The 27,734-nt window shown below is 38.1% G+C and overlaps 1 protein-coding gene across 3 annotated transcripts in view; it reads right to left on the bottom strand.

Annotated features, from left to right (window-relative positions):
• The window catches only part of PARN (poly(A)-specific ribonuclease), a 175,481-nt gene that overhangs the window by 133,054 nt on the left and 14,693 nt on the right, over positions 1 to 27,734 (bottom strand). For all 3 annotated transcript variants that reach the window (XM_028512738.1, XM_036020915.1, XM_036020916.1), the window contains exons 8-18: positions 27,518 to 27,583; positions 26,776 to 26,814; positions 25,388 to 25,430; positions 24,070 to 24,150; positions 19,203 to 19,259; positions 13,277 to 13,354; positions 9,289 to 9,332; positions 8,048 to 8,090; positions 7,313 to 7,388; positions 1,717 to 1,827; positions 1,339 to 1,408 (exon numbers count right to left, since the gene is read on the bottom strand). In XM_028512738.1, the coding sequence (XP_028368539.1) occupies positions 1,339 to 1,408; positions 1,717 to 1,827; positions 7,313 to 7,388; positions 8,048 to 8,090; positions 9,289 to 9,332; positions 13,277 to 13,354; positions 19,203 to 19,259; positions 24,070 to 24,150; positions 25,388 to 25,430; positions 26,776 to 26,814; positions 27,518 to 27,583 (708 nt within the window). The remainder of the gene's footprint in view (positions 1 to 1,338; positions 1,409 to 1,716; positions 1,828 to 7,312; positions 7,389 to 8,047; positions 8,091 to 9,288; positions 9,333 to 13,276; positions 13,355 to 19,202; positions 19,260 to 24,069; positions 24,151 to 25,387; positions 25,431 to 26,775; positions 26,815 to 27,517; positions 27,584 to 27,734) is intronic.

Below are 27,734 nucleotides of genomic sequence, written 5' to 3'. Positions count from 1 at the left end.
GCAAAACAAACATCATCCAGACTTGTCAGTAAATTGAGCTATATGGAAGTCTGACAACCAAGGACTTAAAGAAGCCACATTCATCCAGGTGGGTGCTTTTTCTACAATAGGCCATGCTACTAAGACATGGAGTCAAAACAGCTCTACCTAATACATAGAAACAAACACAGGGAGGCTGCCAAATTGAGGAGACAAAGAAATATGGATCAAATGAAAACACAGAACAAAACTCAAGGAAAAGAATTAAATGAAATGGAGATAAGCAACCAGGAGGAGAGGGGCAATGGGGGAAAATTTGGGACAACTCTAATTGCAAAATCAATAAAACATGTTAAACTAAATAAATAAATAAACCTGTCACAATCCAGATGTTTGGAATTACTAACAGTCTCTGCATCATGTCAGCCAAATACAAGCACAGTGATACTAGTATTTATACACACACCCTAAGGAGAGACAGTATTCTTACACAGTAAAGTACTAATAGAATTATAAACTGCTGCACAGAATGTAAGGAAATGATGTAACCAACCCAACACAAACATAATTTTTTCTCCCAGTGGTGGTGATCACTGTGAGATGCCTTGTTCTCTCTGGTTCACCCAGAATCTCCGGGAACCAACCCTGCTAAGAGAGCAGGAGTAAAGATGAAGGTTTAGGGATCTGGCACAGAGCCAAACTGTGGCCTGCTTGAGCAGTACATCCATAACTTTAGCCTCAACTGTGCTAAGTAAGCACAAACCACACTTTGAAGTAATAATCCTGAGATTCTTTGAAAATGTTCTAAGCTTAGACTTTTCCCTAACTCACGCTGACTTCTTCCAACAATAAAGATATATGAGCAAGCTTGTACTTCACTAGATCTATTCAGATGAGGGCTCAGGATGCAATGATAACCAAAGCTCCATAGATTATCTTACAAGCCATTTTTATAACCACCATCTTCTTAGAAACTATATTTAATCAGATAACAATACAAATGTAAAAATAATCTCACATGTAAAGTTTGTTAGGCATAAATTAGGTCTAATTGTGAGTGCACACCCACACAATCTCCCTTGCAGGCAATTAAAATTCAAATCACCAGTTCTTTGTCTTAGAAGTAATGCACTATCTATCATTGGCAGTGTTTTCTTTCCTTCTTTTTTTTGGTAATATATTTAATAAATTATTTCCCAAAAAGTCAATTTCTACTTTCAAAAAATATCTCAGTCACTAGAGATGAGAAATATTTCATCTAAAAATGCACTGTATCTCCCAGTCATCCTTAATTGACATTCCAGACACCAGGCTATTCCATAGTGATAGAATGGGCCTTGGGACCCACTGATTACTTACTTGTTAATAAAAGGTTCAATGAGTTTTGATCTGGCAGACACATGAATTTTTGGAGGACTAAGAAATGAACCTAATTAAAAAAAAAGCAGAGTATTATATATACAGGCAAGTAGACAAAGCCTGAAAGTTCAGGAAAAAATACATTTAAGTCAACAGTATGGATCAGCAAGGGTAAAAGGTACTCACATGGGCCAAGTCCCATCCAATCAGTACAAGTCAATGGTTCCTCCCTCTTTACTCTCCATCCCCTCCACTCCAATCTCCTCCAACTCCAACCCCTCCCACTTCTAACTGGGTGAGTGGAACCCAGGGAAATTGTAGACATGGTAAAATCCCCTCTAAACCACGATGTTTGACAGACACATATACAGTGAGTACCTAGGTAGTTTGTCATGGAGATGAAACACAATCCTGTGATATAAGCATCATAGCCTGCCTCGTGGAGCTGCTCAGAAGCTGTGTCATAACTTGGAAAACCTTCTGCACTTTCTAAAGAGTAACAAGAAAAAAAAGTTTTACTAAGGACATCATAAACCATGAAGACAGGTAAGTGTACTGCCCTACCAAATCCAAATTGTATTTAGTATGTGCTACAGGAATATTCTAAATAAGCATTTAAAAATGCATTTTTTAAAATTCCCACTTTGTTAATTATATTTTATAGATTATCCTATTACATCCCAATTATTCCCTCTTTACCTTGCCCCTCCATCCAGCACCCTCCACTGACTAGGCAATTCTCACACCACTGTTCATGTCCATGGGTCATGCACGTAAGTTCTTTGGCTACTCCATTTCCTATACTGTACTTTACATCCCCATGGATATTCTGTAACTACCTATTTGCACTTCTTAATCTCCTCACCTCTTCACCCATTCCCCCACAACACCCTCCCATCTGGCAACCATCAAAATGCTCTCCATATCCATGATTCTGTCTCTGTTCTTCTGATTTCTTTAGTTTGTTTTTTAGATTCCATTGTTGATGGAAAATAGGTATTTATTGCCATTTAATTGGTCATAGTTTTGATCTTCATCTTTTCCTTAAGTAAGTCCCTTTAACATTTCAAATAATAATGGTTTGGTGATGATGAACTCCTTAAGATTTTTCTGGTCTGGAAAGCTCTGTATCTGCCCTTCAATTCTAAATGATATCTTTGCTGGGTAAAGCAATCTTGACTGTAGGCCCCTACTTTTCACTACTTTGCATATTTCTTGTGAATCAGTTCTAGCCTGGCAAAGTTTCTTTACAGAAATCAGCTGACAGTTGTGTGGGAACTCCCCGGTAGGTAACTGCTTGTTCCTTGCTGCTTTTAAAAATCTCCCTTTATCTTTAACCTTTGGCATTTTAATTATGATGTGTCTTGGAGTGGGCCTCTTTGCTTCCATCTTGTTTGGGACTCCCTGTACTTCCTGAACTTCTCATCTATTTCCTTCACCAATCAGGGAAGTTTTCTTTCATTATTTTTTCAAATAGATTTCCAATGTCTTGCTTCCTCCTCTCCTCCTGGCACCCCTACAATGCGAATGTTGGAACACTTTAAGTTGTCCCAGAGGCTGCTTACACTATCTTCACTGTTTTGTTGTTGTTGTTGTCTGATAGGTTGTTTTTTAGTTCCTTATGTTCCAAATTATTGATTTGACTTGGCTTCATCTATTTCACTGTTGTTTCCCTGTAAATTGTTCTTTATTTCAATTAGTGTATCCCTCATTTCTGACAGGATCTTTTTTATGTTGTTGAAGTCCTCACTAAGTTGCTTGAGCATACTTATGACCAGTTTGTTGAATTCTGCATCTGATCGATTGCTTACCTCCACTTTATTTAGTTCTTTTTCTGGATTTTTGACCTGTTCTTTCATCTGGGTCATTTTTCTTTATCTCCTCATTTTGGCAGCCTTTCTGTGTTTGTTTCAATGTACTAGGTACAGCTGCTGTGACTCCTTGTCTTGATAGTGTGGCCTAATGTAGTAGGTATACTGTATGAGTCCAGTGGCATGGCCTCCCCTATCACCCAAGATGGGTACTCAAGATGCACCCTTTGTGTGGGCTGAGTACACTCTCCTCTTGGCAGCTGAGCCTTGACTGCTGCTGGCAAGTCAATGGGAGGAATTTACCCAGGCCTTTCACTGAAAGGACTGGCTATGACCACTGACCACCAACCTCTGCCCCTTGCTGTTCTTTATATTCCTGGAACTATTTTGTAACTACCAATTTGTACTTCTTCATCCCTTCACCTTCTCCACCCAGTCCCCCAATGCTCCATCCCTTTGGTAACCATCAGTCTGGTCTCTGTATCTATGAGGAGTCTGTTTCTGTTTTGTTTATTTTAAAAAATCCACATATAGTGCTGGCGGGTATGGCTCAGTGGATTAACTGCTGGTCTGCAACCCAAAGGGTCACCAGTTGGATTCCCAGTAAGGGCACATGCCTGGGTTGCAGGCCAGGTCCCCAGTGGGGGGAGCCCGAGAGGCAACCATACACTGTTGTTTCTCTCCCTTTCTTCTTCCATTCCCCTCTTTAAAAATAAATAAAATCTCTATAAATAAATAAGTCCACATATAAGTGAAATCATATGATATTTGTCTTTCTCTGACTTATTTCCTTAGCACAATACCCCTTAGGTCCATCTGTGCTGTCACAAATGGCAAGATTTCATTTTTTTTTTATGGTTGAGGAATATTCCATCATATATATGTGCCACAACTTTTTTAACCATTCATCTACTGGTGGGCACTTGGGTTGCTTCCAGATATTGGTTATTATTAAATAACACTTGCAATGAACGTAGAGGTGCATATATTCTTTCAAGTTAGTGTTTTGCATTTCTTTGGATGTATAGACACAGAAGCGAATCTCAGGTTCACAAGATAGTTCCACTTTTAATTTTCTCAGGCTCCTCCACACTGTTTTCCACAGTGTCTGCACCAATCTGCATTCCCATCATTTTTTGTTAATTTATTGATGATAGCCATTCTGAGAGGTATGAAGTGATATCTCATTGTGGTTTTGACATTTTTCTGATGATTAGTGATGTCAAGCATCTTTTCATATGTCTATTGGCCATCAGTATGGCCTCTTTGGAGAAGTGTCTATTCAGGTTCTCTGCCCATTTTTTAATTGGATTGTTTGGGGATTTTTTGTGATGAGTTGTATGAGTTCTGTATAAACTTTGGATATTAACTCCTTACCAGATGTATCACTGACTTCCTTTGCTGTGCAAACCATTTTAGTTTGATGTAGTCCCAGTTGTTTACTTTTTTCTTTTGTTTCCCTTTCTTGAGGAGATTTATCAGAAAAAAGAATATTGCTAATGGAAATGTTTGGGATTTTAATGCTTATGTTTTCTCCTAGGAGTTTTATGGTTTTGGCTCTTACACTTAAGTCTTTAATCCATCTTGAGTTTATTCTTGTATGTGGTGTGAGGTGGTGATCTAGGAGGTATCATTTTTTGCATGTATCTGTCCAGTTTTCCCAACAGCAGTTATAAAATAGACTTGTCTTTACCCCATTTGATGTTCTTGCCTCCTCTGTCAAATATTAATTGACCATAAAGATGTGGGTTTCTTTCTGGGCTCCCTATTCTGTTCCCTTGATCTACATGTCTGTTTTTATGCCAGTATTCTGCTATTTGGATCACTATGACCTTGTAGTATAGTTTGGTATTAGATAGTGTGATGCCTTTAACTTTGTTCTTTTTTCTCAAGATTGCTGTGACTATTTTGAGGTCTTCTGTGGTTCCACATAAATTTTTGAATTATTTGTTCCAGTTCTGTGAAATACACCATTGGTAATTAATTGCACCGAATCTATAAATTAAAAGAAGCTATTTCTTAATTCTCTCCACATAAGCTCTTACAATATAAAATGATTGAGTCACTGAAAATGAGGGCTTTGTCTAGGCCACGGCAATGCCTCAGTTATGTTATCAAAGAGAGACATAGGCCTCCCTACTGCACAATGGTGGATGCTATTTACAATCATGCCTACCTCGCTTTATGACAATGATTCCTCTTCTGATTGTTCTCTAAGGTCACAAAGAGGAGTGTCTTCCCTTACAACATCAAGGTATAACAAGAACTTCATAGTAATGATTAACAAGGACTCTAGAGTCCCACTGTGTTTAAGTGCGAATCTCTGCTCACCACTTATGTGCAATGTGATCTTGAGCAGGTTGCTTTACCTCTTCTCAATTTTGGTAAAATGAAGACAATAATGAAACCTCCCCATTTAATTAGGTGAGGATCAAAAGAGCTAATGTAAGTGAAGCTCTTACATAGTGCTTAGTACAAGACTCACTATTTATTACCCATTAACACCCCAAGTAATTCTCCCAAAAGCAACATTTCAATCAATATTGGTAGCTCAATTCAAAATTGTCCTCTACTATGCTGCACGTTTACAGTTCTAAAGATGAAAGCACAACTAACTCCAAAAGTCTATCAGAACCTCCTATAATGCTGCCCTTAGAACATAGGACCACTTTATATGAGACCATTTTACAACATGATTCTTTTGTACATGGATGTATACAAATGCTGAGAGGATAACATCTGAGTGACCTACTTGCTTTAGAGTAAAATTTCCACCAAATACCAGAACATTATATGGAAATAGTATGATAAAACTGTAACTCATAATTATTTACTAGAACCACTCAGGAAACAAGTATCAAAAAGGTTGCAACAGCCCTGGCCAGTGTGGCCCAACTAGTTTGGCATCGTCTCACAAAGTAAAAGGTCAAATCTTGGTCAGGGCACATGCCTGGGCTGTAGGTTCAGTCCCCAGTTGGAGAGCATGCAAGAGGCAACCAACTGATGTTTCTCTCTCACAGTGATGTTTCTCACCCTCCCTGTCTCCCTCCCTTCCCCTCTGCCGAAAAATACATAAAATCGTTTTAAAAATCTGGAGTTCATAATAAAGAAAAAAAAAGGATGCAACAGAATCAAAAGTGCGAATGAAAATTATCAATAAAAAGGCTGTAATTGTTTTTACATCAATATAATGTTCTATAAGCAAGAATTATTTAACCCCCATAAGTATTAAGTATTAAGACTCTAAGCTTTAAAAAAAAAATCTTAAACATGACAGCCAACTAAGTCATCGCTTCTACCACCAGCTGAAACACAGATTTCCAAAACCACTTAATTCCATTATATTGTTATAGAAAAGGTCAGGTTTTCTCCCCCCAACCCACCCCTTTTCTTATGTCCTTTTTTTGGACTATTACCCAGAAAGGGAAGCAAATAACTGTATTCTTGGCTACTTTAGTAACTACCACTGTAAATGTCTGAATCCCTGGTCCTATTACCAATGTCTTCAGAATTCTGCAGGCTACAGCTAATGGAAGGCTAATTAGAGAATCAGCAGCACAGTTAGGCAAACATGAACCAAGGAAATAACCTCTGGATGGTTCACCAAATACCTAGGTAGCTGCGATGGCCAGACATGGCAAAACATCTTCATCCCAAGAAACATTCCTCCTCCCTTCTTTTAGATTCCCTCCCGGCTGCTATTCCACTGCAAAGCAACCTCTGAAAGAGGAACGGTGGAGAGGACTCTCCTTTCTCATCTGTAACCCTTGGGCTTTTCTGAGACAAAAGTCTATTTTCATTCTAGCCCTGGCAATTAATCACCAACTCTTTGTCTCTGCTTAAACAACACACCATAGGAAGAACACATCAAGTTTTGGGAGAATTCCAAGAATTAGGAAATGAAAGCCCTGAAGGTTTAACTGCTCAACTTCTCAATGAACAGGCTACCCAATTCTATGCACATAAAATAAACATAAGGTTAGAAGACCACTTTTATTCAGAAAACACAAATTCAACACAGGGCATAAGCAAGTTAATTTAGCCAAAATCTATAAATGTGCAATGTAGTTTGTAGACCAGTTTTATTTTTCTTCTATAATGTACACCAATTCCTAATCATCACAAAGAGTTTGAGGCTTTCATTTTATATTTTGTATTCTTACCAACTTTAGGAGGGTTGAAAGGTGTCTCTTTTAATCGCTTTTCCAACTCTGCAAGGGATGTGTTGTTAATGATATCCTGCAAACCAGTAAGCAGAGAATTACGAGCCTTCATCATCTCAGTGCAATATATGTTTAAAGAGATACTGACCCCTTGTGTTCTTTAAAGAAACACAGGAGTCATCATTTTGGTCAACATGAAAAAGAAGCAGCAAGTTTAATTTTCACCATGTGGAGGTTTTAGCCATATGAAAGAAGATTTGTACAAATGTGCTAAATGTATACAGAGCTTGGACCAAAAAGTTATACTTGTTCTTATACTGTGGTCACATTCATTTCACTCAAGTCACTTCACAAAGTAGCAAATGATTATACTTTTACCTGAATTTTCTTGATTGGAAAATATATAAAATAAGAAAATAAAAAAGAAGTGTGTGCATGTATAACCTATTCAAAAATACATTATATATTTTAATATTAAAAACTTACATTTAGAAAGAATAAAGGGGAAAAAATAATTCCACCACCCAAAGACAACTGCTATTCACATTTTGATTTACATATTTCTAGTCTTTTTCCAATTTCCTTTTTTTTCTTTCTTGTTCTTCTTTTTTTTTTTTTTTTTTTGGATGGATTTGAAAATGACATTTAAATAGACCAGGACTCCAAAAGCTCTTAGTAGCAATTCTGAAAATTTCAAATATAGCTTAGCACTAATAGTTCAAATTTTAAAAATACCTTAAAAGGTTGTGTGCTGGCCATCAATTTAGTATCCAAGAGTCTAAAAACAAAAGAATTTTTAATAAGGTAAACAAAATGTATATCCATGTTCAAAATATATTTTACTCAAATGAATAGCCTATTGTCTTAAAAGTGGACAGGAGAATGAAACATATTAGCCATTGTGAACCTGGTACTAGCATCCTGGTTAGACTGGGAACTTGGTCCCCTTAACCAGCAACTTAATCAAGAGGCGGTGGAAGAGTCCATACTCTGCCATACACAGAGCACAAGTTCAGGATTTGCTTGTACCCTGAGACAATGTGGGCTACAGCAACCTCAAGGGGAAGTCAAATATCCTCACATGTCTTTATATGGTTCAAATACTGCTGCAGGTCTAACACTGTTGAGCCATTACCATCTACCACCACTACCCCGGTTTGTACGCTATAAACTCTTGGAGGGTCAAAATCTGCATTTGATAGGTTCATGCTATGTAGTTATTTCTTACTACTGTGTTTCATATTGGAATACTAAAAGAGAAACACTAATGTGAAAACTGTTTCTTTGCACATAAATGTGAACACTAGACAATAGGACAGAAATATCCTGGCTATCTGACCAAATGCTCCACTGCCACGACTGCCCCTCTTCAAACAGGCCCTCAAATGCAGAGGCTTGCTTAGTCAGCTCCACATGGCTGATGTGTGATCTATTAGTCATGTGACATGTGACTTATCAGAACTAACATGCAATACTAACTGTGAAAAACATTAACGGGTAAAGGCACTGACTGTAAGTTGAGGGAAAAAATCTCTAGCTAGACAGTTCCTGACTGACTACATAATACTCTCAACTGGACATTTCAACAATATTCAACCACATACTTATTCAATTTTCAACTGAACACTCTCAACTGCCCACTTCACTATGACATGGTACATCCAACATAAAGGAAAGACAAGAGCCAGCTCAAGAAAACTTCATTAGTTCTTTAGATATTAATACATGGAATGAGAAAAAAGGAGTTGCTGTTGTCACTCTCAGTTCAAATTCCGATGTTAATGAATGACAAAACCAATCACCAATTATAAAAGCAAGCCATCACTAACTTGAAGCTATTAAATCATTTCCCAACTTATATGAACTGGATTGTAATCATGATCTAGTAATAGTTTCAATAAATTACTATATACCTATTTGGATTATGTATGCGATGACTATTTTAAATGAAAGACAAATCCTGAAAAGAAGCTTACCTCGGAAAAACACATGTTGTCATCTCCTTAAATTCATTTAAGTCCTAAAAAACAAGAGAATAACTTGTGACAATTTTATTAAGACACTCACAGTATTAAAAACATACACAAATATTTCTAGCTCCATAGGTCTCTTCTCAAACTATTATACCTCACACAGGCCCTTTAAAACTAAACGACAGACCCGTTTCTGGTTAATAACTTTTTAAAAATCTTCACAATTTCCTCACTGATTGGAAATCACAGAACCTGATGTAAAACCTCTACGTAACTGAAACAGAGAAACGTAAGTATTTTATGGCTGAAATAGGAGGGGAAAAAAGGATTTTATTGTATGTAGAAAACTTTCAGTAATAGCTCTATTACACAAATTCATCATTATAGTGGGTCTAGGAAAATTATTTAAATAAATGGTTTGTACAAGAAATGGATACTGTAAACTAGGTTATAAAGTATAGGTTATACTTTTATTGGGAACATCTCTGAAATGTTAGTTAAAACAACCACTAAAACACACACTTTCCTATATATACACGATTCCTGTTTTGACTATTCAGAAAATTGCTCAAGTGGCACTAACAGCAAGTACCTAAATTAGACAATTAGTTTCCCAAATTTATTTTGATCAGAAAGTCTAAAGCTTGAGATTGCTCTAACTTGAATTAACTCATTTATATACATACATAATTGCCACACTAGACTGAGAGTCATATTCCTGACCCTTTGTAACTACACTTCTCTTCAGCGTTATTCATGCTTCATAAGAAACTGCCATTTCCAATTAGCTCTTCAAGCCTGTAGATACAGACTATACTTAGCTACTTTGCAAAATTTACCAGCTATTCAATGGCTATCATTAAATTAATGAACAATACATGAATAAGTCATTACAATGCTAATTCAAACAAAAATTCAGTAAGGACTGTTTGTAATCTCTCAATACTTATTACAAAGCTTCACAAGCAAGAAAAAATTAGACTTATGGCTACTTCCAGGGCCAGTAGTAGCAGAGTTCTAGACCAGTGCCTTCTAAAACACAGGTCATGTGGAAGTACCATGAAGATTCTTAAGAAGAGACTCTCCCTTAAAAGGCAGCTCAAAATAGGGATTCTTTAGTATACTTTTAAATGCATATTTTGGCACTAGACATTGTAAAAGTTCTACCATTTTACATAGGTTTTCTCCTTTACATCATTGCTTCCAAAATTAGATGGGAGAAAACCATTTTCTCCCTCTGACAATGACAGAACACAAAGAAGTTAAGTAACTTATTCAGGTTTATTTATTATTTAGTAATAAAGCAAGGAATAAAACCATTTATCCTAATCCACCTCCTGCTCTGCAACAAATCAAGCATTCTTTCTACTAGAATTTGCTTCAAAACTAGTTTTATTCAAGGTAACATTTATTAAGTGTTTACCTACGAAGTGCTATATTAGGCATTTAAACAGACAATAACAAGATTATACTCCTTGTCCAAGGGTCTAATCACCTAGAAGGAGAAGGTGGGTAAGCTGTAAAGACAAAATTCATGTACCATAACAGGTACATAGTTGTGTGGGAGGTCAGAAAAAGAAAAGATCACCTCTTGGGCAAGGCAGCAGGCAGGGGAAACTTCCTGGAGGAGGTATAAACTAGACATTAGTTAAGACAGGTAAAGTTGTACACAGCAAGCATTTAGAAAGGCCTGAGAAAATTCAACTTGGAGGAAATTATATTCCAAAAACACAAAGCACTTCCAGGGAACAAATAAGCTAGTCTGACTGGGAATAAGGAAAGTAACAAGTGACCACACTACACAAGAAGGTTGTGTCAGGTCACAGAAAACTTGACATGCCAAGTTAACTTATGCAAAATCAACTCTATAGACGTGGGATTAGTTCAGAATTTTGAACAGGGTCAGTAATGTGAATAGTCATATACCAGAAGATTCTAAAACTGGCACATTGGGAAGATAGTCATTTGTTAAATCAATATTCAATGCCTCCTTATGTGCTAAACTCTGCTTGATGTCCAGAACACCTAGAAACACACTTCCCTCTTTCCTTACTGATAACTTCATTGCTGTAAAGATCCAAGAGTCATGAGAAAAGCTGCTGTTTTAACATGTTCAGCCAATAAGAAGTAGTTAATCTGAAATAAACATTAGATCTTTTTTTTAAAGACTTTATTCATTTGTTTGTAGACAGAGGGGAAGAGAGGAAAAAAGAGAGGGAAAGAAACATCAATGTGTAGTTGCCTCTTGTGTGCTCCCCACTGGGGACCTGGCCCACAACCCAGGCATGTGCCCTGACTGGGAATCGAACAGGTAACCCTTTGGTTAGCAGACTGGCGCTCAATCCACTGAGCCACACCAGCCAGGACTGCTAAACATTAGATCTTTAGATTTATACAAAGCAAACTCACACCAATCATGTTTTTCTTGAGACTCACAAGTATGAAACCTTTGAATCCCAGAGAATGATACAGTTGTCATGAAAAGAAGTGACAACCTTAAGGTTGCAGAAATAGGACAAGGGGGGCAAAAGAGCTGCTGTATTCATGGTTGGGCTGTGCTGGACTTTTCCAAAGGATAGTAATCAAGATGCTGATGGGACAATGTACCCTGAGGAATGGAAAGTAACTGAGGCTTTGCATATGTATAAATGAGACCAACTCCAAATCAGGTATATCTTTCAATCCAGAAGGAATAAAAGATTAATCTAGTGGCAATTTAAAGCAGGGTTGGAAAACTACGAACTACAAGCCCAATATGGCCTATCATCTATTTTTTAAATCAAGTTTCATTAGAACAAAGCCACACCTCTTTCCTTCTACATTCTATGGTAGTTTTCAGGCTACATAGCAGTAGCAATTGAGAGTTATGACAGAGGCAGCATAGTCTGGAAAACCCAAAATACTTATTTTACCATTTAGCCTTTATAGAAAAAGTTTGCCAACCTATGATTTTAAAGGATGGGCTAAAGGTTAAAGTGAGACAGGAAATCCTGCCTGACGTTTGCTAAACTCTAGATGAAAAATAACTCACTTGCAACTGAAACAAAAAGAAGCTAAATGTAACAGACAGCATGGAGACAAAATTGTCAGAATTTTGTAACTGACCAGATCTGGAGGAAGAAGGAAGAGTCAAAATCTATGTTAAAAATAGTCTTGGTGATGGGTATCATGTATGGTAAAGGAATCAGTAGAAGAAAATGGTTCAGAGGCAACAATAAGGAAAGAAAGATAGTGTAAATTACAGATATCCTTTGCAACATGTAAATTTTAGACACCGTTTAATCTGAAGGCTCTCCAGGTACAGACATTTGCAGTCCAGCATGAACTGTGTGTCTGTCCACTTCTGAGGAGACTAATGCCAGTGTCTTCAGCTGAAGTCATGAAAGTGAGTGAGACCACTAAATTGAAAACATGGAGAGAAAATAAAGGAGATAGGAAGACAAGTGAGATAAGTCCATGTGCAGTCAGGACAGAGAGAAAGAGACAGAACAGAAGCTCTTTTCCTAAGGAGCCGAAGAAGCTCGTGGTTCCATGTACTGAGACAACTTGGCTCCAAGAGTGAAAATACACTCAGGTCAACAGAGAATCTACGGGAAGCAGCCTAGCAAGAGGTAATCCAGAACTTTGCAGGAGCTGATCCAGTTTAGCTGACCTACAGCAGCACTTACCTTCAACGGCCCTGCTATGTCTAATGTTCGTAGTAGCAAACTAGACAACCATACCTGTAGGCGAGGATCCCCTACCCAGAAGTAACTGAGAAAACCAATGACATTAAGATAGAAGAAATGTTAAGCTTTGCTCTGATAACGGCAGATAACTGAAGATCCCTTAAAATGGCCTGTATGCACATCCCCTCAAAAGTGTACAGCCTAGTGCATGAAATTCTCTCTCTGGGAACATGCTGCATACAAGGAAACAACACTCAACTAGAAAACACTTTCTCGGTAATGAAGACCCATAAGTTTTCAATACAGGCTGACAAGTGACTTACCTCAGGGAGAGGGCAGCAGAACTGATGAACTGTGTGCATAACATCCAAGAGCATATTGTGTCCAATAACAAGCTTTCCCTAAAGAAAGTCAAAGTTAGGAAAAAGACTGCCAGGTACCAAATTGTACTAGTGGGGTTTGAGAGTGAAGACCCATGAGGACTTTCTACTAAAATTACTTTACCACATTAAAAAATATTATAAATATATGCAAATGAGCCAATTAGGGTAGGTTTCATTCTTTTTCAATTTTGGAGGTATTAAATATAGAATGCAAAATAAAAGATCCAAATGATTTTGATTTAATTATCTTTTTCTCTGATTTTTAATCTTGCCACTGACAAGAACCAGGAGTAGTAAATTTTGATTGAAGAGCTCAAGTTAAAAAGGTAAAATCTGAAAATGCTAAGTCCCCAGAACTATCAAATAATTTGTGAACAAACTCCAAATATCCAATTAGGGTTGCATTCATAACAATGCTAAAAGATAAAAATAACTCTCTAATTATACTAAACAGAATGAATTTTAATTTCCTTTATCATCTGTGTCAAAATTCATGGGGCATGTTCTTAAATACCATTTCTAATAAAATCATTGCTTTTCAACCAACTGAAGTACAATATGTGTGCAATAAATTCACTCCATTTTGATAAAAAATTAAACTACCAAAATGAAACATCAACTTCAATTCAGCTAGCCAGGTGGCACCATTTTTAACATAAACCATCAGGTCATCGTAGTAGAGCTTTTTACTATGACCCAGTGGACCTTCAGAGCAACAGTCCTTGACTCACAGGGCTAAACATAATCCTTTGAAATAAGTAATTTTATATAAAACTTCCCAAATCTAACACACAAACTGTCCTTTTGGCTCAGTGTTTGTGTTCATTCTGAATACCTGTTCAATGCTAAAAGATCAAGTACTGATTGATACTACAGAAAAAATGTGAAGGAAACCCAAAATGGAATACAAAGATGAATAGAACCTAACTGTATTATAAATACCGTAAGCACAATAAAAAAAGCTGGTACAAAAACAGTATTGTGACTACACGCTGTCAAGCTAAAGACAAAAAGACCTTCACATGAGTGCTGTAGCCTAGTCAGTGAACACACTTCTCACAAAGTATGGGTAGTAATTCTGAAACATTTTATATGTATACCAGATTTAAACAAACATATATAATGCAGATAAGAGCTGGATTTCCCACTGTTGACAAATAAGAAAAGAAATGTAGACAAAAAATAAACCCTGTGGTATTGGATTAGAATCTGAAGTATCAGTACAAAGGCATGGTTTTATATGTATGACATGTATCATTCTTAGCTCTATCCAGTGAGGGGTCCTAGAAGTAGTAAAACCACTGTAGTAACCTAGTGATAGGTCCTGCTTTCTAAACACCATTCTCCAATAAAAGGAACCAGGGCTCCTCAGAGGAGTCACTGATTCAGAGCTGAGGTAGGGAAAACACAAAATGAGTCTGGAACATCTTGTGATACTAGAAAGTAATTAAGCGCTCAAAAAAGGACACGGACTTCCAGCAAGATGGAGGCATAGGTGGACGCACCGTACCTCCACTCACAACCAAGATTGGAACAACAACAATTTAGAGGCAGAATAACAGAACTGACAGAAAATTTATCTGAATGGAAGTTGGACAGCCAAGAAGTTGAAATAGACCCGTTTATCTAGACCGGTAGGAGGGACAGAGAGAAGCAGCCAGGCGCTGGGTCGTGGCACAGAGAACAGGGAGAATTGGGCGCATAAGGCAACCCGGGAGCGCGTAAGGCATCTGGGGCACACAAGATTGCAGCGGGTGGACCCTGAGTATGCAAGCAGCAGCTGGCGGACCCAGTGAGGCGGTGATTGTGGAGCAGGGCACAGGGCGCAACCAAAGATCCAAGGGAAGGGACTGAGGTCCCACGGAGAATGGAGCTACCACCACTGTTCCCTCTCGAACCCGCCCTCACAATACAACATCACAATCTAGCGACTGGGGTGCCTAGCCCCGGTGAACACCTAAGGCTCCACCCCTTACTGTAACAAGAGCGACCAGACCAAAAAAAAAAAAAAAAAGAGAGAGAGAGACAGATGGCTCAAACAGAAGCACAAATCAGTGCCCCAGAACTCATCCTTTTGAACGACCAAGAGATAGCTAACTTTTCAGAGGCATAGTTCAAAACACTGGTGATCAGGAAGCTCACAGAATTGGTTGATTTTGGTCACAAATTAGATGAAAAAATGCAGGTTACCATAAAAGAAATGAAGGAAAATGTCCAGGGAACCAACAGTGATGGGAAGGAAACTGGGACTCAAAACAATAGAATGGACCAGAAGGAAGAAAAAAACATTCAAGCAGGAAAGAATGGAGAAATAGGAATTCAAAAAAAACAAGGAGAAGCTTAGGAACCTCCAGGACATCTTTAAACGTTCGAACATCCAAATTATAGGGGTACCAGAAGGGGAAGAGGTAGAGCAACAGATTGAAAACTTATTTGAACAAATAATAAAGGAGAACTTCCCCATTCTGGCAAAGGAAACAGACTTCCAGGAAGTGCAAGAAGCTCAGAGAGTCCCAAAGAAGTTGGACCCAAGGAGGAACACACCAAGGCACATCATAATTACATTAGCCAAGGTAAAAATGAAGGAGAGAATCCTAGAAGCAACAAGAGATAAGGGGACAATCACCTACAAAGGAGTTCCCATCAGACTGTCAGCTGATTTCTCCAAAGAGACCTCATAGGCAAGAAGGGGCTGGAAAGAAGTATTCCAAGTCATGAAAGATAAGGACCTATATCCCAGATTGCTATATCCAGCAAAGCTTTCATTTAGAATGGAAGGGCAGATAAAGTGCTTCTCAGATAAGGTGAAGTTAAAGGAGTTCATCATCACCAAGCCCTTATTTTATGAAATGTTAAAGGGACTTATCTAAAAAAAGATGATTAAAAAAAAAAGGATAGTAAAAGGACAGCAAACTCACAATTGTTAACAACCACACCTAAAGCAAAACCAAAAGAAACTAAGCAAACAACTAGAACAGGAATACAACCACAGAAATGGAGATCACATGGAGGGTTAGCAACAGGGGAGTGGATAGAGAGAGAGGGGGAGAAGGTACAGAGAATAAGTAGCATAGATTGTAGGTAGGAAATAGATAGGGGGAGGGTAAGAATAGTATGAGAAATATAGAAGCTGAAGAACTTATAAGTATGACACATGGACATGACTAAAGGGGGGGAAGTGGGTGGGAGAGGGTGTACAGGATAGAGGGGAGTGAAGGGGGGAAATGGGACAACTGTAATAGCATAATCAATAAAATATATTTAAAAAGAAAAGGATACGGGTTCTTCAAAGGACACAGGAGCCAACCTGACGAAGCTCTAATAGTCAAAGGTAGCACAAGTAGAGCAACAAAATAAACAATAAAATACCATGTTATAATCCATATAAATGTATTTCCCTGAGTCCATACTCATAAACACTTTTTTAAATGATTAAAAAAACAGGGGAGGATAGCTCTTTCTTATAAAAGAATTCCAAGAACTAATGCAGAAAGAGGGAAATACAAACTTGCCATTACAACATCAGAGTAATAATGGCTGCAGGTAAGATCCACTGATAGATGCTGTACTAGTGGACAAAAGTTTGAGAAAAAAGTGATTTTCATAGTCTTAAGTATCTACACCAAAATATTTATTAACCACAAAGACAAAAGTAGTAACTTCACAGTATACTAATCTAGCAGAAAGCACCCTATGCAAGTGATCAAGGTCAACATTATGAACCATGATTTCTGTGGTATTCTTGCGTAAATTGTATTTCCTCAGTCCTATCACGAGAAAAGAGCAGACAAATCCAAACTGAGGGACATCTGACAAAATGCAGTCAATAGTGTTTTAAAATATCGAGGTTATAAAAGACAAAGAAAGACTGTTACTAACTGCAGAAGACTAAGAAGAAATAATAAATAAATTTAATGTGGGGTCCTAGATAAAATCGTGAACAGAAAAACTGGTGAAATTCAAATAAAATCTACAGTTCATTTCATAATATTATGCCAGTGTTACTTTCCTGGTTCTGATAACTGTATGATTATATAAGTTGTTGACATTGGGGGTAGCTAGGTGAGAAATATATGGAAACTACTGTTTTTGCAACTTGACTGTGAGTAAAAAAATTAGTAAAAATAAAAAGTTTTTAAAACTATAAAAAACACAGATTTACTACTACAAATGACAGGAAAAGAATTTGGTGTGACATAAATATTTAAGAGTAATTACTGCTTATAAGCTTTATAAAGCCTAAATTAAAATGTTAGCATTTTTAAAGTATGTGACTTAAATTTTAAATGTCTGCATCACTAATAAATTGGGTTTTTCATAATACAGTTTGTGATGTAAACTACAAAAGGTCAGCAATGTGTTATGAATTATTCTGTATTAGACAAAAAAGAGGAAAACAAGCACAGCAAGCTAAAGTATCTGAATTTATACAAGGTAAGCACATGTCCCAGCTAACTAAACCATCATGATAGCTACAGGACAGCTCAAAGCCAAATGATGTCCCACATCTCTGTATTTAGGGTTCACCTCAGTCAAGCCAACTATCTGAAGTCTTTTGGCTACTGTGTATAATGTAAGCAAGACCAGAAACTCTGCTTTTCTAGATACCTGTGATCTTAGCGACTTGTGAAAAGACTCACATTTTTGTTTCTCTCCAGGCTCATCCAATTCACTATTCCATTCCAATTATCTCCCTTACTTTAGAGAAGGAGCTCCTAGTGAGCCAGCCTTCTTCTTTTACAAGGCTGGGTAACTTGTGTTTATTCCCAGTTGAGGACAGTGATATACCTGCTTTGTCACCTGGTGGTGACAAGGCCACAGAACTCTGAGAGGGTGTCTACAGCCTTAAAGCTTCCCTGATGCAAAGCTCAGCATCTAAGGGACAAAGCAAGTCCTTCTCTAGGAAAACAATTTCTTCTCCCAAGGCCAACTACTCAAGGAAAGAAATGCAATCTGGCATCCAAGTAAGTAACCTGACTTGGACGTGTAGTTCACAAAACCACCAGCACTGTGACCCAACGTATCTACACAAGATGTGCATGCCTCTTTTCCGAAAAGACTTAGAAAACAAGAAAAAATGTCACCATATATATCACAGAACCCTCTAGCACATTTACACAGTGGTAAACATGTTTTTAAAATACCAAATATTAATAAAGCTACCAGATATAAGAGTCTATTACAGTTATGTAGAAGAATGCAACACAGGCAACTAACTACTTTTATCCTCTAGATTCTTCCTTTTATTTTTTAAGATTTTATTTATTTAATTTTAGAGAGGGGAAGGGAGGAAGAAAGAGAGAGAAACATCAATGGGTGAGAGATATCCATTGCCTCTTGCATGCCCCCAACTGGGGACCTGGCCCACAACCCAGGCATGTGCCCTGACTGGGAATCGAACCAGAGAACTTTCAGTTTGCAGTCTGGCACTCAATTCACTGAGCCACACCATTAGCCAAGACCTCTAGATTCTTCTAATTAAGGAAAAAAACATCTTCAAATACCTGATTGTTTCTCCCCATATTCCTTATTTTCTTATCCTACTTCTTATTGGCTTTGAAAATAATAAATATTAGTTTCATGTAGCTGAATAAGGACCTCATAGTATAATAATCCTATGATTTTTACAGGAACAGTTTTCTGAAAAAAAAAATGGCTTGGATAAAAAAAATGGTAACAGCAATTATGATATCACGCCAAGCATATCATAACAATAGTCTACCTTTATGAAGTTCTAATTTCTTCCTCCATACCAGATAAATATTCTAAATGTAACCAAACAATTAATTTGCAATGATAACTAGGCACTTCACCTTAATATTATGTTCTGGAATATAGTTGAAAATAAAAAGTCTGGTTCACTTACTGAATTGGCAATGGCATGAATGACTCTAGAAAATCCCACAGCATCATTCAGTTCTTCCTAGTTTAAAAAAGCAAACCAAAACAATTATTCATGTACATATATTCCTGTATTTGAATGTGTTAAAACCTAGTAAAAAAATAAAGTACTGAAACTTTATAGTGAGCTTTAGTTTCACATGCTTTGTACCTATTATCTCAAACAACTACATCTGAAATTATTTATGATATTCCTTTTTTCTGTTTTAAAAAGTGGAATGAGCAAGTGGCAAATTATTCATTAGTTACCAAAATTCCAGTACTGTCACTTCACATCACTTGAAATTTCAGTCTATCAAGCCATCTTAAAAACTCACTTTTAAAAGCTGCCATCTGCTGGCCAAATTCAGTACTGCATTAAATTCTTAGGAAACCCAACCAGCAGTTAATGGATCAAAAACAGCATTACCATTAACTCTTGATATTTTTCTTGTCAAAAACATTTTTATAAAACTTTTATAGTACAGCACTCTGAGACTCATCCCCACTTAGTTTCTTCTTTCCTACTTCCTAACGGTGTTCAAATAGGTTCAATTTCTCTCCTATATTGAAACTGCTTCTTTAACTTGAAGCTCCATGCAACTACTTACTGTCCCTTCTCCTTGTCTCTTAGCAGCTAAATTACTTAAAAGACTTCTCTCCACTAACTAGCTCCAGTTTAACTCCCAGGTACTTGCAGGCTTCTGCCCTATGGTGGCACCCTCATTGAAACTGCTCACCTCTTTAAACTACTCCCAGGGTAACTATTATTAGCAAGGATGTGGAAACATTCGAACACATGTGACTTGCTGGTGGGAACAATAAAGTGCTACAGTTGCTATGGAAAACAGTATAGAGGTTCCTCAGAAAATTAAACACACAATTTCAATTTGATCCAGCAATTCTACTTCTGGGTATATTCCCAAAAAAACTAAAAGCAATGACTCAAAGAGATACTCACACGCCTATGTTTTTAGTAGCATTATTCACAAGAACAAAAAGGTTGAAGTGACCCAAGTGTCCACTGACAGATGAATGGATAAAGAAAATGTGATACACCCATACAATGGGATATTATTTTACCTTAAAAAGGAAGGAATTCTGACACACACTATAATATGGATGAACCACGAGGACTTGATGCTAAGTGAAATAAGGCAGTAACAAGAAACCAAATACTGCATGATTCCACTTACGTGAGGTACTGTCAAATTCAGAGAAAGAAAGTAGACGAGCGATCACCTGCGGCTAGCAGGAGGGGGCAGTGGGGAGTTGCTTAATGGCTACAATTTCAGTTTTGCAGGATGAAAAAGTTCTGGAGATGGATGGTGTTGATGGTTGCATAACAATCTGTACTTAACACTTAGGAAACTTACACTCAAAAACAGTTAAAATGGTAAATTTTGTGTTATGCGCATTTTACAATTAAAATTTTAAAGATATTTTTAAAAAGAAAACTCCTAAAACTAAACCCAATGGCCACATTTCAGCCCTTACCCTTTCTCTAGAGCACTGGACACTGCTGACATCTCCTTCCTCAAACACTCTCTTCCCTTGGCTACAGTGTCACAATAATCTCCTGACACATTTTTCCACTTCTGCCTATCATTCAATTGCTGGCGGTCTTCAGAACCCTACACTCAGTCCTCTTCTCATTCCTCAGGCACACTGTAGGTGTTCTAATCCAGTCCTGATCTCCCTGCCAAGACAACCAAGTCTAGCCCTCACCTCTCCCTTATGCTCCAGAATGACAACTCCACCTACAGGACACCTACTGTTAGATGTCCCAAAGACATCTAAAACTTCGTTGGATCAGATACGCTGTAGAGGGAAAGCTCCACCATGGTGCCCTGGTGACCCTGCACACATCCAAATGGGCCGCGCAGGCAAAGGCTTGAGCTGCAGTTAACCTGCATCTTGATGACACACCCCAGGAAAGGATGGGAGGCAGAGGCTTGTAAAAAGTTGCCAATATGCCATCTCCCAACCACCTCCCTCTCTCTCCCCCTGGGAGGCTGTCATGAGAAAGTTTCTCACTGCCTCCCAGGTTTTGATGACGCACGGGGCTTTCTGCCTCACCCTCCCACCCTCGTCAGAAGAGAGCTGTAGCATATAAAAGTGTTTAACGGCAGTCTAGAATTGGCTCCTCAATAACGAGGTATCCATAACTCACAACATAGTCATCTGGCTCCTTTTCTTTTAGTGTTGTCTATTTGGTGTGTGAAAACAAGAACCTCGTGCAGCTGGCACCTTTGGCTGATCTTCCTTCTCTATGTAACAAACTGTCTAAATCTAACAATGGCTTGTTGTATCTTTACTAGTTTGAATCAGTCAGATGCGGCCCTGCCTTAATATATGTGTGAGCTGGACATCCACCCATACGCAAACCCTACTCCACCTGGCCCCTCACCCCCAACCAAAATCACTCCATATAAGTGAACTGACATCAGTCTACCTAGTTGCCCAAATTTCAGGCTTGAGAATTTTCCTTCTTCTCTCCTCCTCTTTTGCCACCCACATCCAGGCACTAATTACAATGATTCTACCTTCTAAGTATCTCCATATTTCACCTGGACTGCTACTAACTGTTCTATTCTAGGTCACTGATATTTCTTAGCTATGTTACTCCACAGCTTAATTGGTCTTCCTAGCTCCAGTCTTACTCAAATCCATTCTCCAGATAGCAACCAAGAGGATATGCCAACAAGTCCATGTCACCCTAATCTGCCAAGTTTTTAGCACAAAACAGTCACAGCACCAGGGACATCTCCCCCTGGCAGCAGGGGGATGGCAGCAGGGGGGAGTACCTCAGTGTTCTTACACTGAACACACAGAAAGCCTGAGCTCACAAAAAGCTAACAAAACAATCAGATTTTGAAATGCCCTCCCCCTACCCTCCTATACCTGACTGGAGGTTAGACCTGGAAAGGCAGGCGCATGCGCCATATAAGTCAAAATGGCACAGGGGGAGGTGCTTGACCCTCAGTCTAGCCAAGGGAGAAAAAGAGATGGTTGGAACACAGACCTACCCAAAGCACACAAAATTTTGCGAGGTTGACTGGTCACTTTGAAAAAGCAACTGGTCCGACCCAAGCTAATACATTCCTAGGGGAACAAAGCAGCTCTCTCTTGTCAACTCGATGATGCTCTCAACCGAGTATTCATCACTGTGCTCTCAGAACACATGACCATGTGGCCCTCGCAACATTTTCCACACGCAGGCTCCAGGACGGAGCCTGAAATGGACAACAGCAGGGAACAAGCTAAGCCACCTGGATAAGAACTAAAACCACTTCGCAGCCACCTACAGATTCCAAAGGACTATACTTTTAAATGGAGCAGGGAAATTAATTGGCAATGAGGACAACCCGAGCTGACTGAGGCCTATTAGCAGGGGGTTGCCAGAAATGAACAGCCAGATTCCTTATGACTACCCAGTGGTTTTCCTGCCTGTGAGACTTCCCCAACATGGGTTCCTTTTCATGAGGTAGGAACCATCTGCACTCTTAAATACTGGATTTTTCCCCATGGGCATGGGATGATACATGAAACACAGCATAGCAGGGTTAGAGAGCTCAACAGAGAATGAATCTTATGCTTTGTTATAGCCAAGGGACTCAGAAGTTGGATTCTGAGCCACTGGAGCCTTTGGAAACTTCTTACAGAATCCTTCTGCCAGAGTCCACTCATATCACAGAATTATGGAAATTGAGAGCTCCAGTTTCCATTCTGCCAAGAGGGTATACCACCCAGACTACAATGAGTTGACCCAGTCTCTGTCCCAAATCATCACACTGAAGAAGCCCCCTGGAGCTCAGTGAGGATTTAACATCTAAGGAGGAAAGATTACCCAGCTAGGCATCTTCATCTCCAAGATGATCTCTGCCTCTTATGCACTACAGGAAGGGGGTGAAGTCCTAGCTGTAAATGATGTGGATTTATAAGATACCGAGCATAACAAGGCTGTTAAGATCCTGAAGACAGCCCGTGAAATCAGCATACACGTCTGCTTCTTTCCCTATAATTACCATCGCCCAAAAGAGAGGACTGAGAGTAGGAACCCACGGCCCTCCACATGTAATCTTCTAGGACAAGCTGGCCAGGCTCAGGGAAGCCACATACACTCTTATACAGTCTCATACACTTTGGAGACTCCAGGGGGACACTGTTTTTCTTCCTCTACCTCCTAGTATCTTCTCCAAAAAATAAAACACAATGCTTAAAAAAATAAATAAAATAAAATGCAACAAGAACTTTGGACACTGGTTTTATCTTGGCCTTGCTAAGGATGGTTGGACTTTTTCCATAATAGAAAGAGCAGAGAGTCCTTGAGATGGGAGTCCACCATCCTCCCAGACTGCAGCACCAGAATAAAACCTCTCTCCTTGTGCACCAGCACTGGCCTCTCATGTTTGGTTTTTGTGGCAATAGGCAGCTGAACCTCCATTTTTGTTCAGTTACAAAATCATATTTTCTAAACTTAAGAAAACTAGTAATTTGCTTGAAGTCAGACATAACAACATTAGTTAACAGGCAATGAAGATCAGTGGCATATAATCTGACTGATAATCAAGGATACTTTTTTCAAGACTGCTTCATATATGGGAAGATTGGTCAACCATGTCAGACTTACTTTGTTGTCTATGATTAAATATTTAACCTTACAATCCCCCTGGTTCTACTATAGATTTTCCTACCAATTCAATTTTACCATGGCAGAAAACTAATCACTAAATTGAATCCTACATACTATACACAAATATAGAGAAAGGTACTATATTGCAATTTCAAATACAGGAAAAGGTACTATGTTGCCATTTCTCACCCAAAGGAAATGAACATAACTCAGTTACCTGTTCTTTAGCATGTTTCTGCTGCTCTCTTCTTTTGCGTTCTTCTTCATCTACTTTACTGACAACTATGTATCGCTCTTTCTGAAAGACATAAAGCCAACATAAAACTTTCTGGAAGAAACTTGACCCCCAAAATTAAGAATTCTGCTACCATTAGAAGTTATTGTTTTTATCACCTCACAGTCTTTCATGGGCTAAACACAATAAAAAGATTCTGAAAAGCCACCAAAAGTTGAACTGATGCATTACAAACCGAAATTCTGCCTCTGTGTTTCCATGACACTTTCCCATGGTTTATTAATCCAACCCAACAGATGTCAGTTAACAGTATCAACAGACTGTGAGAATAAGACACTTTTCCACAGTGAACACTAGGAAATTATACCACATCTGAATATGAGTTTCTAAGCAGAAGGCTTTAAAATAAACTTCTACATCTTACTTCATTAATGTAACAAAAAAAAAATCCTGGATTTTCTGGTATTTGTCAGATAATTAGTGCCTTCTTCCTCATATACTGCATTTTTTTATCAATTAAACCACAAAACCTATGTTAAAGTTTGAGATTTCTCTTCTAGCAAGATTGTTTTTAATTTATTTTATCTCATATAGTTTGACACCTAAAGCAACAATTAAATTCTAAATCCTAAAATTTTGCACAAGGAGCCCACCATCAGCCCACCATTATCCATCACGTTCTATCAGTGTACCTTGGGAATGTGTGACAATACCAGTATAGACACTTACGCCCTAAGTTTTTTTAAAGATGTATTTTTTAAAGATTTATTTATTTATTTTTAGAGGAGAATGGAAGGGAAAAGAGTGAGAGAAACATCGATGTGCAAGACATACATCAGAAGGTTGCCTCTCACATGCCAACTAGGTACTGGGGACCTGGCCTGTAACCCAGGCATGTGCCCTGACTGGGAATTGAACTGGCCAGCCAGGGCATGCCCTAAATTCTAACATTTAATTTTGTTTGCTCACATAATGGAAGCCATTTTTTCATGCATATCATCACAACTTTCTGCTGTAGTTAGAACATGTGCTAACATTCACATGCTTTCAGGTTTACAAAGCCTGTTTACTTTCATTTACCTACTGGATGACCATAAAAAAGCTACGAGATCAGTACAGATCATCACTATCATGTGCACCCCCAATGCACAAATGAGGAAAATGAGGCTTAGAGAGGTTAAATGACTTGCCCAAGGTCACCCAGCTCATAAACAGCAGAGCCAAGAAGTGAACTCTGACTTTCAGCATATCAATGAATCGTTGCATGTGTTTGTTAGCCCTGGATAACACTTGAGGTTACCTTTTCAGTTTCTAAAGTCTCAACGTGAATGCCTTTGGGATACCTAAAGAAAAGGAAGAAAACATGACATCAGTAGACGAGACAATGGCAACTAAAACCTTAAGTATTTTAAAAGCAACTATAAAGCTTTAATTAAATGGATTGTCTTATTAAATATGAAATAAGTATTATTATGATGAAAACTTTACAGTAAGCATATTCCACAATATTTCAGCTGCTAAATCATTCCCTATCTTTGCTCTTAAACACACAGGTATGTGTCTGATTTCAAAATAATTTGTTTTAGGACTTAGGCATTTTCTGAAATGTCTGGCATCGCATTATACAGATAGTTTATTACCACACAGTCAAATCTTCCTTCCAAATATGTTTACTTCCTAACTGATTATAAAGGTTTTAATATTATATGGGCTCACACATGGGAGATTTGAAATGGATAACTCTGCAGTTTGGCATGGTAGTTTGCATCAGCCAAGAAGAGTGATCTGGAATCCACATGGAGTAAGTTCCAAGGATAATATAAAAAAGAAAAAAGGAGCTGGTCAAAGGACAATGGCCCTTTTCCTGTTATGTTCAAAGTAAATTTCCAGTAAACATGTCATTGATAGATTCTAATCCAAGAACAAGAATCCCAAACAAAGTCAAATGCAAATATCAAATTGTCTAATAGTGATGTGCAACTCTGGGGTTAGAGATCCACTTGAAAACAGAATGAAACCAATAGAAACAAAATTTTAGGAGGTCAGGGGACTCACAGACCTCCTAAAACCCATTCTTCTTCTAAATCATGGTCTAACCCCAGATTTAGACAAAGAATTCAGCTATTTCCTAGGTCTTAAAACCAAATCTTTATTGTATACTTTCAAAGGGCAAGAACAATACACACCCAGGACTTAACAAAGCCAAAGTGACAATTAAAAGAAAGATTAAAGGCTTTAGAGCCTCCATTAAAAAGCAATAACAAACAAAATAAGTGGGTATTCAACTTAAGAAAATATGGGGAAATAAAATAAAGCACCGCACAACAACATGGGATGGTCACCATGACTGGTGTAGCTCAGTGGGTTGGATGTCATCCCACAAAACGAAAGGTCATCAGTTCAGTTCCCAGTCAGGGCACATGCCTGGGTTGAGGGCCAGGTCCCCAGCTGGGAGCATGCAAGAGACAACCAATCAATGTTTCTGTCACATATGAGTGTGCCTCTCCCTCTCTTTCTCCCTTCCCCTCTCTCAAAAAAAAAAAATTAATCTCAAAAAAAAAGAATGTGGAATGTCAAATCACCAAATACTGTAGAATTCCATTAAAAAAAATGGGAACTAAAATACTATCTTTAGTTTTTAAGTCCTGGGTTTCTCACAGAGCTCTTGCATATAATATAAACACTTACTTCCAGCTCAAAGTCTGATAAATTAGTTTTCTTTGGAACCTATAAAAACAAAAGAAAAGGCATTCATCTTGGCTCATTAAAAGAAAATCCTAACTGATCAAGCACTGGTAGGGAAAGACATTTAATTTTTAAAACAGATTTCAATAAAAGTGACAGATAATATGTAAACAAAACTGGGCAGGATGTTTATAGTGTGAGGATTCCTCACCACTTGTCTTCATCAAAAAGCTCTTTCTTATTATTATACTACCTTTATAGAGGGGGTCAAGTTCCCATCTAAGCAAAGTATTACTTCCTGTGGCTTATAAGGAGTGTTTAAGGTATACAGATACACTAAAACACTTTTGTGAAGCTAGTCACAAAGTAAAAAGAAAGTAAGATGGTTTTTACCACAGAGAAAAATTAAAAGGATAGAAGCAGCCTGAGAGTAAATGCTCTTCTGAAGTGTTTATGCATTAAGTTCTCCTTGAGGCTAAAATAATTACGCCACTCTCGAGCATAAACTTGAAACCAAAGTTGCACAACAGTTGTCTCCCCTCCAGAATGGGACAAAGCATTCATTCAGTGTCTCAATACACCATCATCTCCACTGTATTAATGTTAAAGTTAGTGCTTACATCTTGGGAGCACGTCTGCAATAAAAAGGCTATTTATGAAGGTGTTTTTAAAAGATCAAATTAGCACATGCCAGATATTATCTACCTTTCCCCAAAAAGATGTGAAAAGATTCAGGGCAACTAACCCTGTACATGGCTCTAAATCCAAGTTCTTATTTTCTTCACTTTGTAATAAATCTTCTATTTTCTCTCTGAGGAATTAAAATAAAAACATAACTGTTAATACCTTTAAGGAACAAAGTCATCCACCAACAAAACAATCATGCTCAAAAGCTATCTAAACATAAAAACATACTCCATGGCCAAGTAACTTGGTTAGAGTATCATCCTGATATGCCAAGG

Source organism: Phyllostomus discolor, chromosome 3 (assembly GCF_004126475.2).
Source record: "Phyllostomus discolor isolate MPI-MPIP mPhyDis1 chromosome 3, mPhyDis1.pri.v3, whole genome shotgun sequence".
Taxonomy (NCBI): domain Eukaryota; kingdom Metazoa; phylum Chordata; class Mammalia; order Chiroptera; family Phyllostomidae; genus Phyllostomus; species Phyllostomus discolor.
Note: the sequence above shows the minus strand (reverse complement) of the source record. Positions and strands in the feature narration are given on the sequence as shown.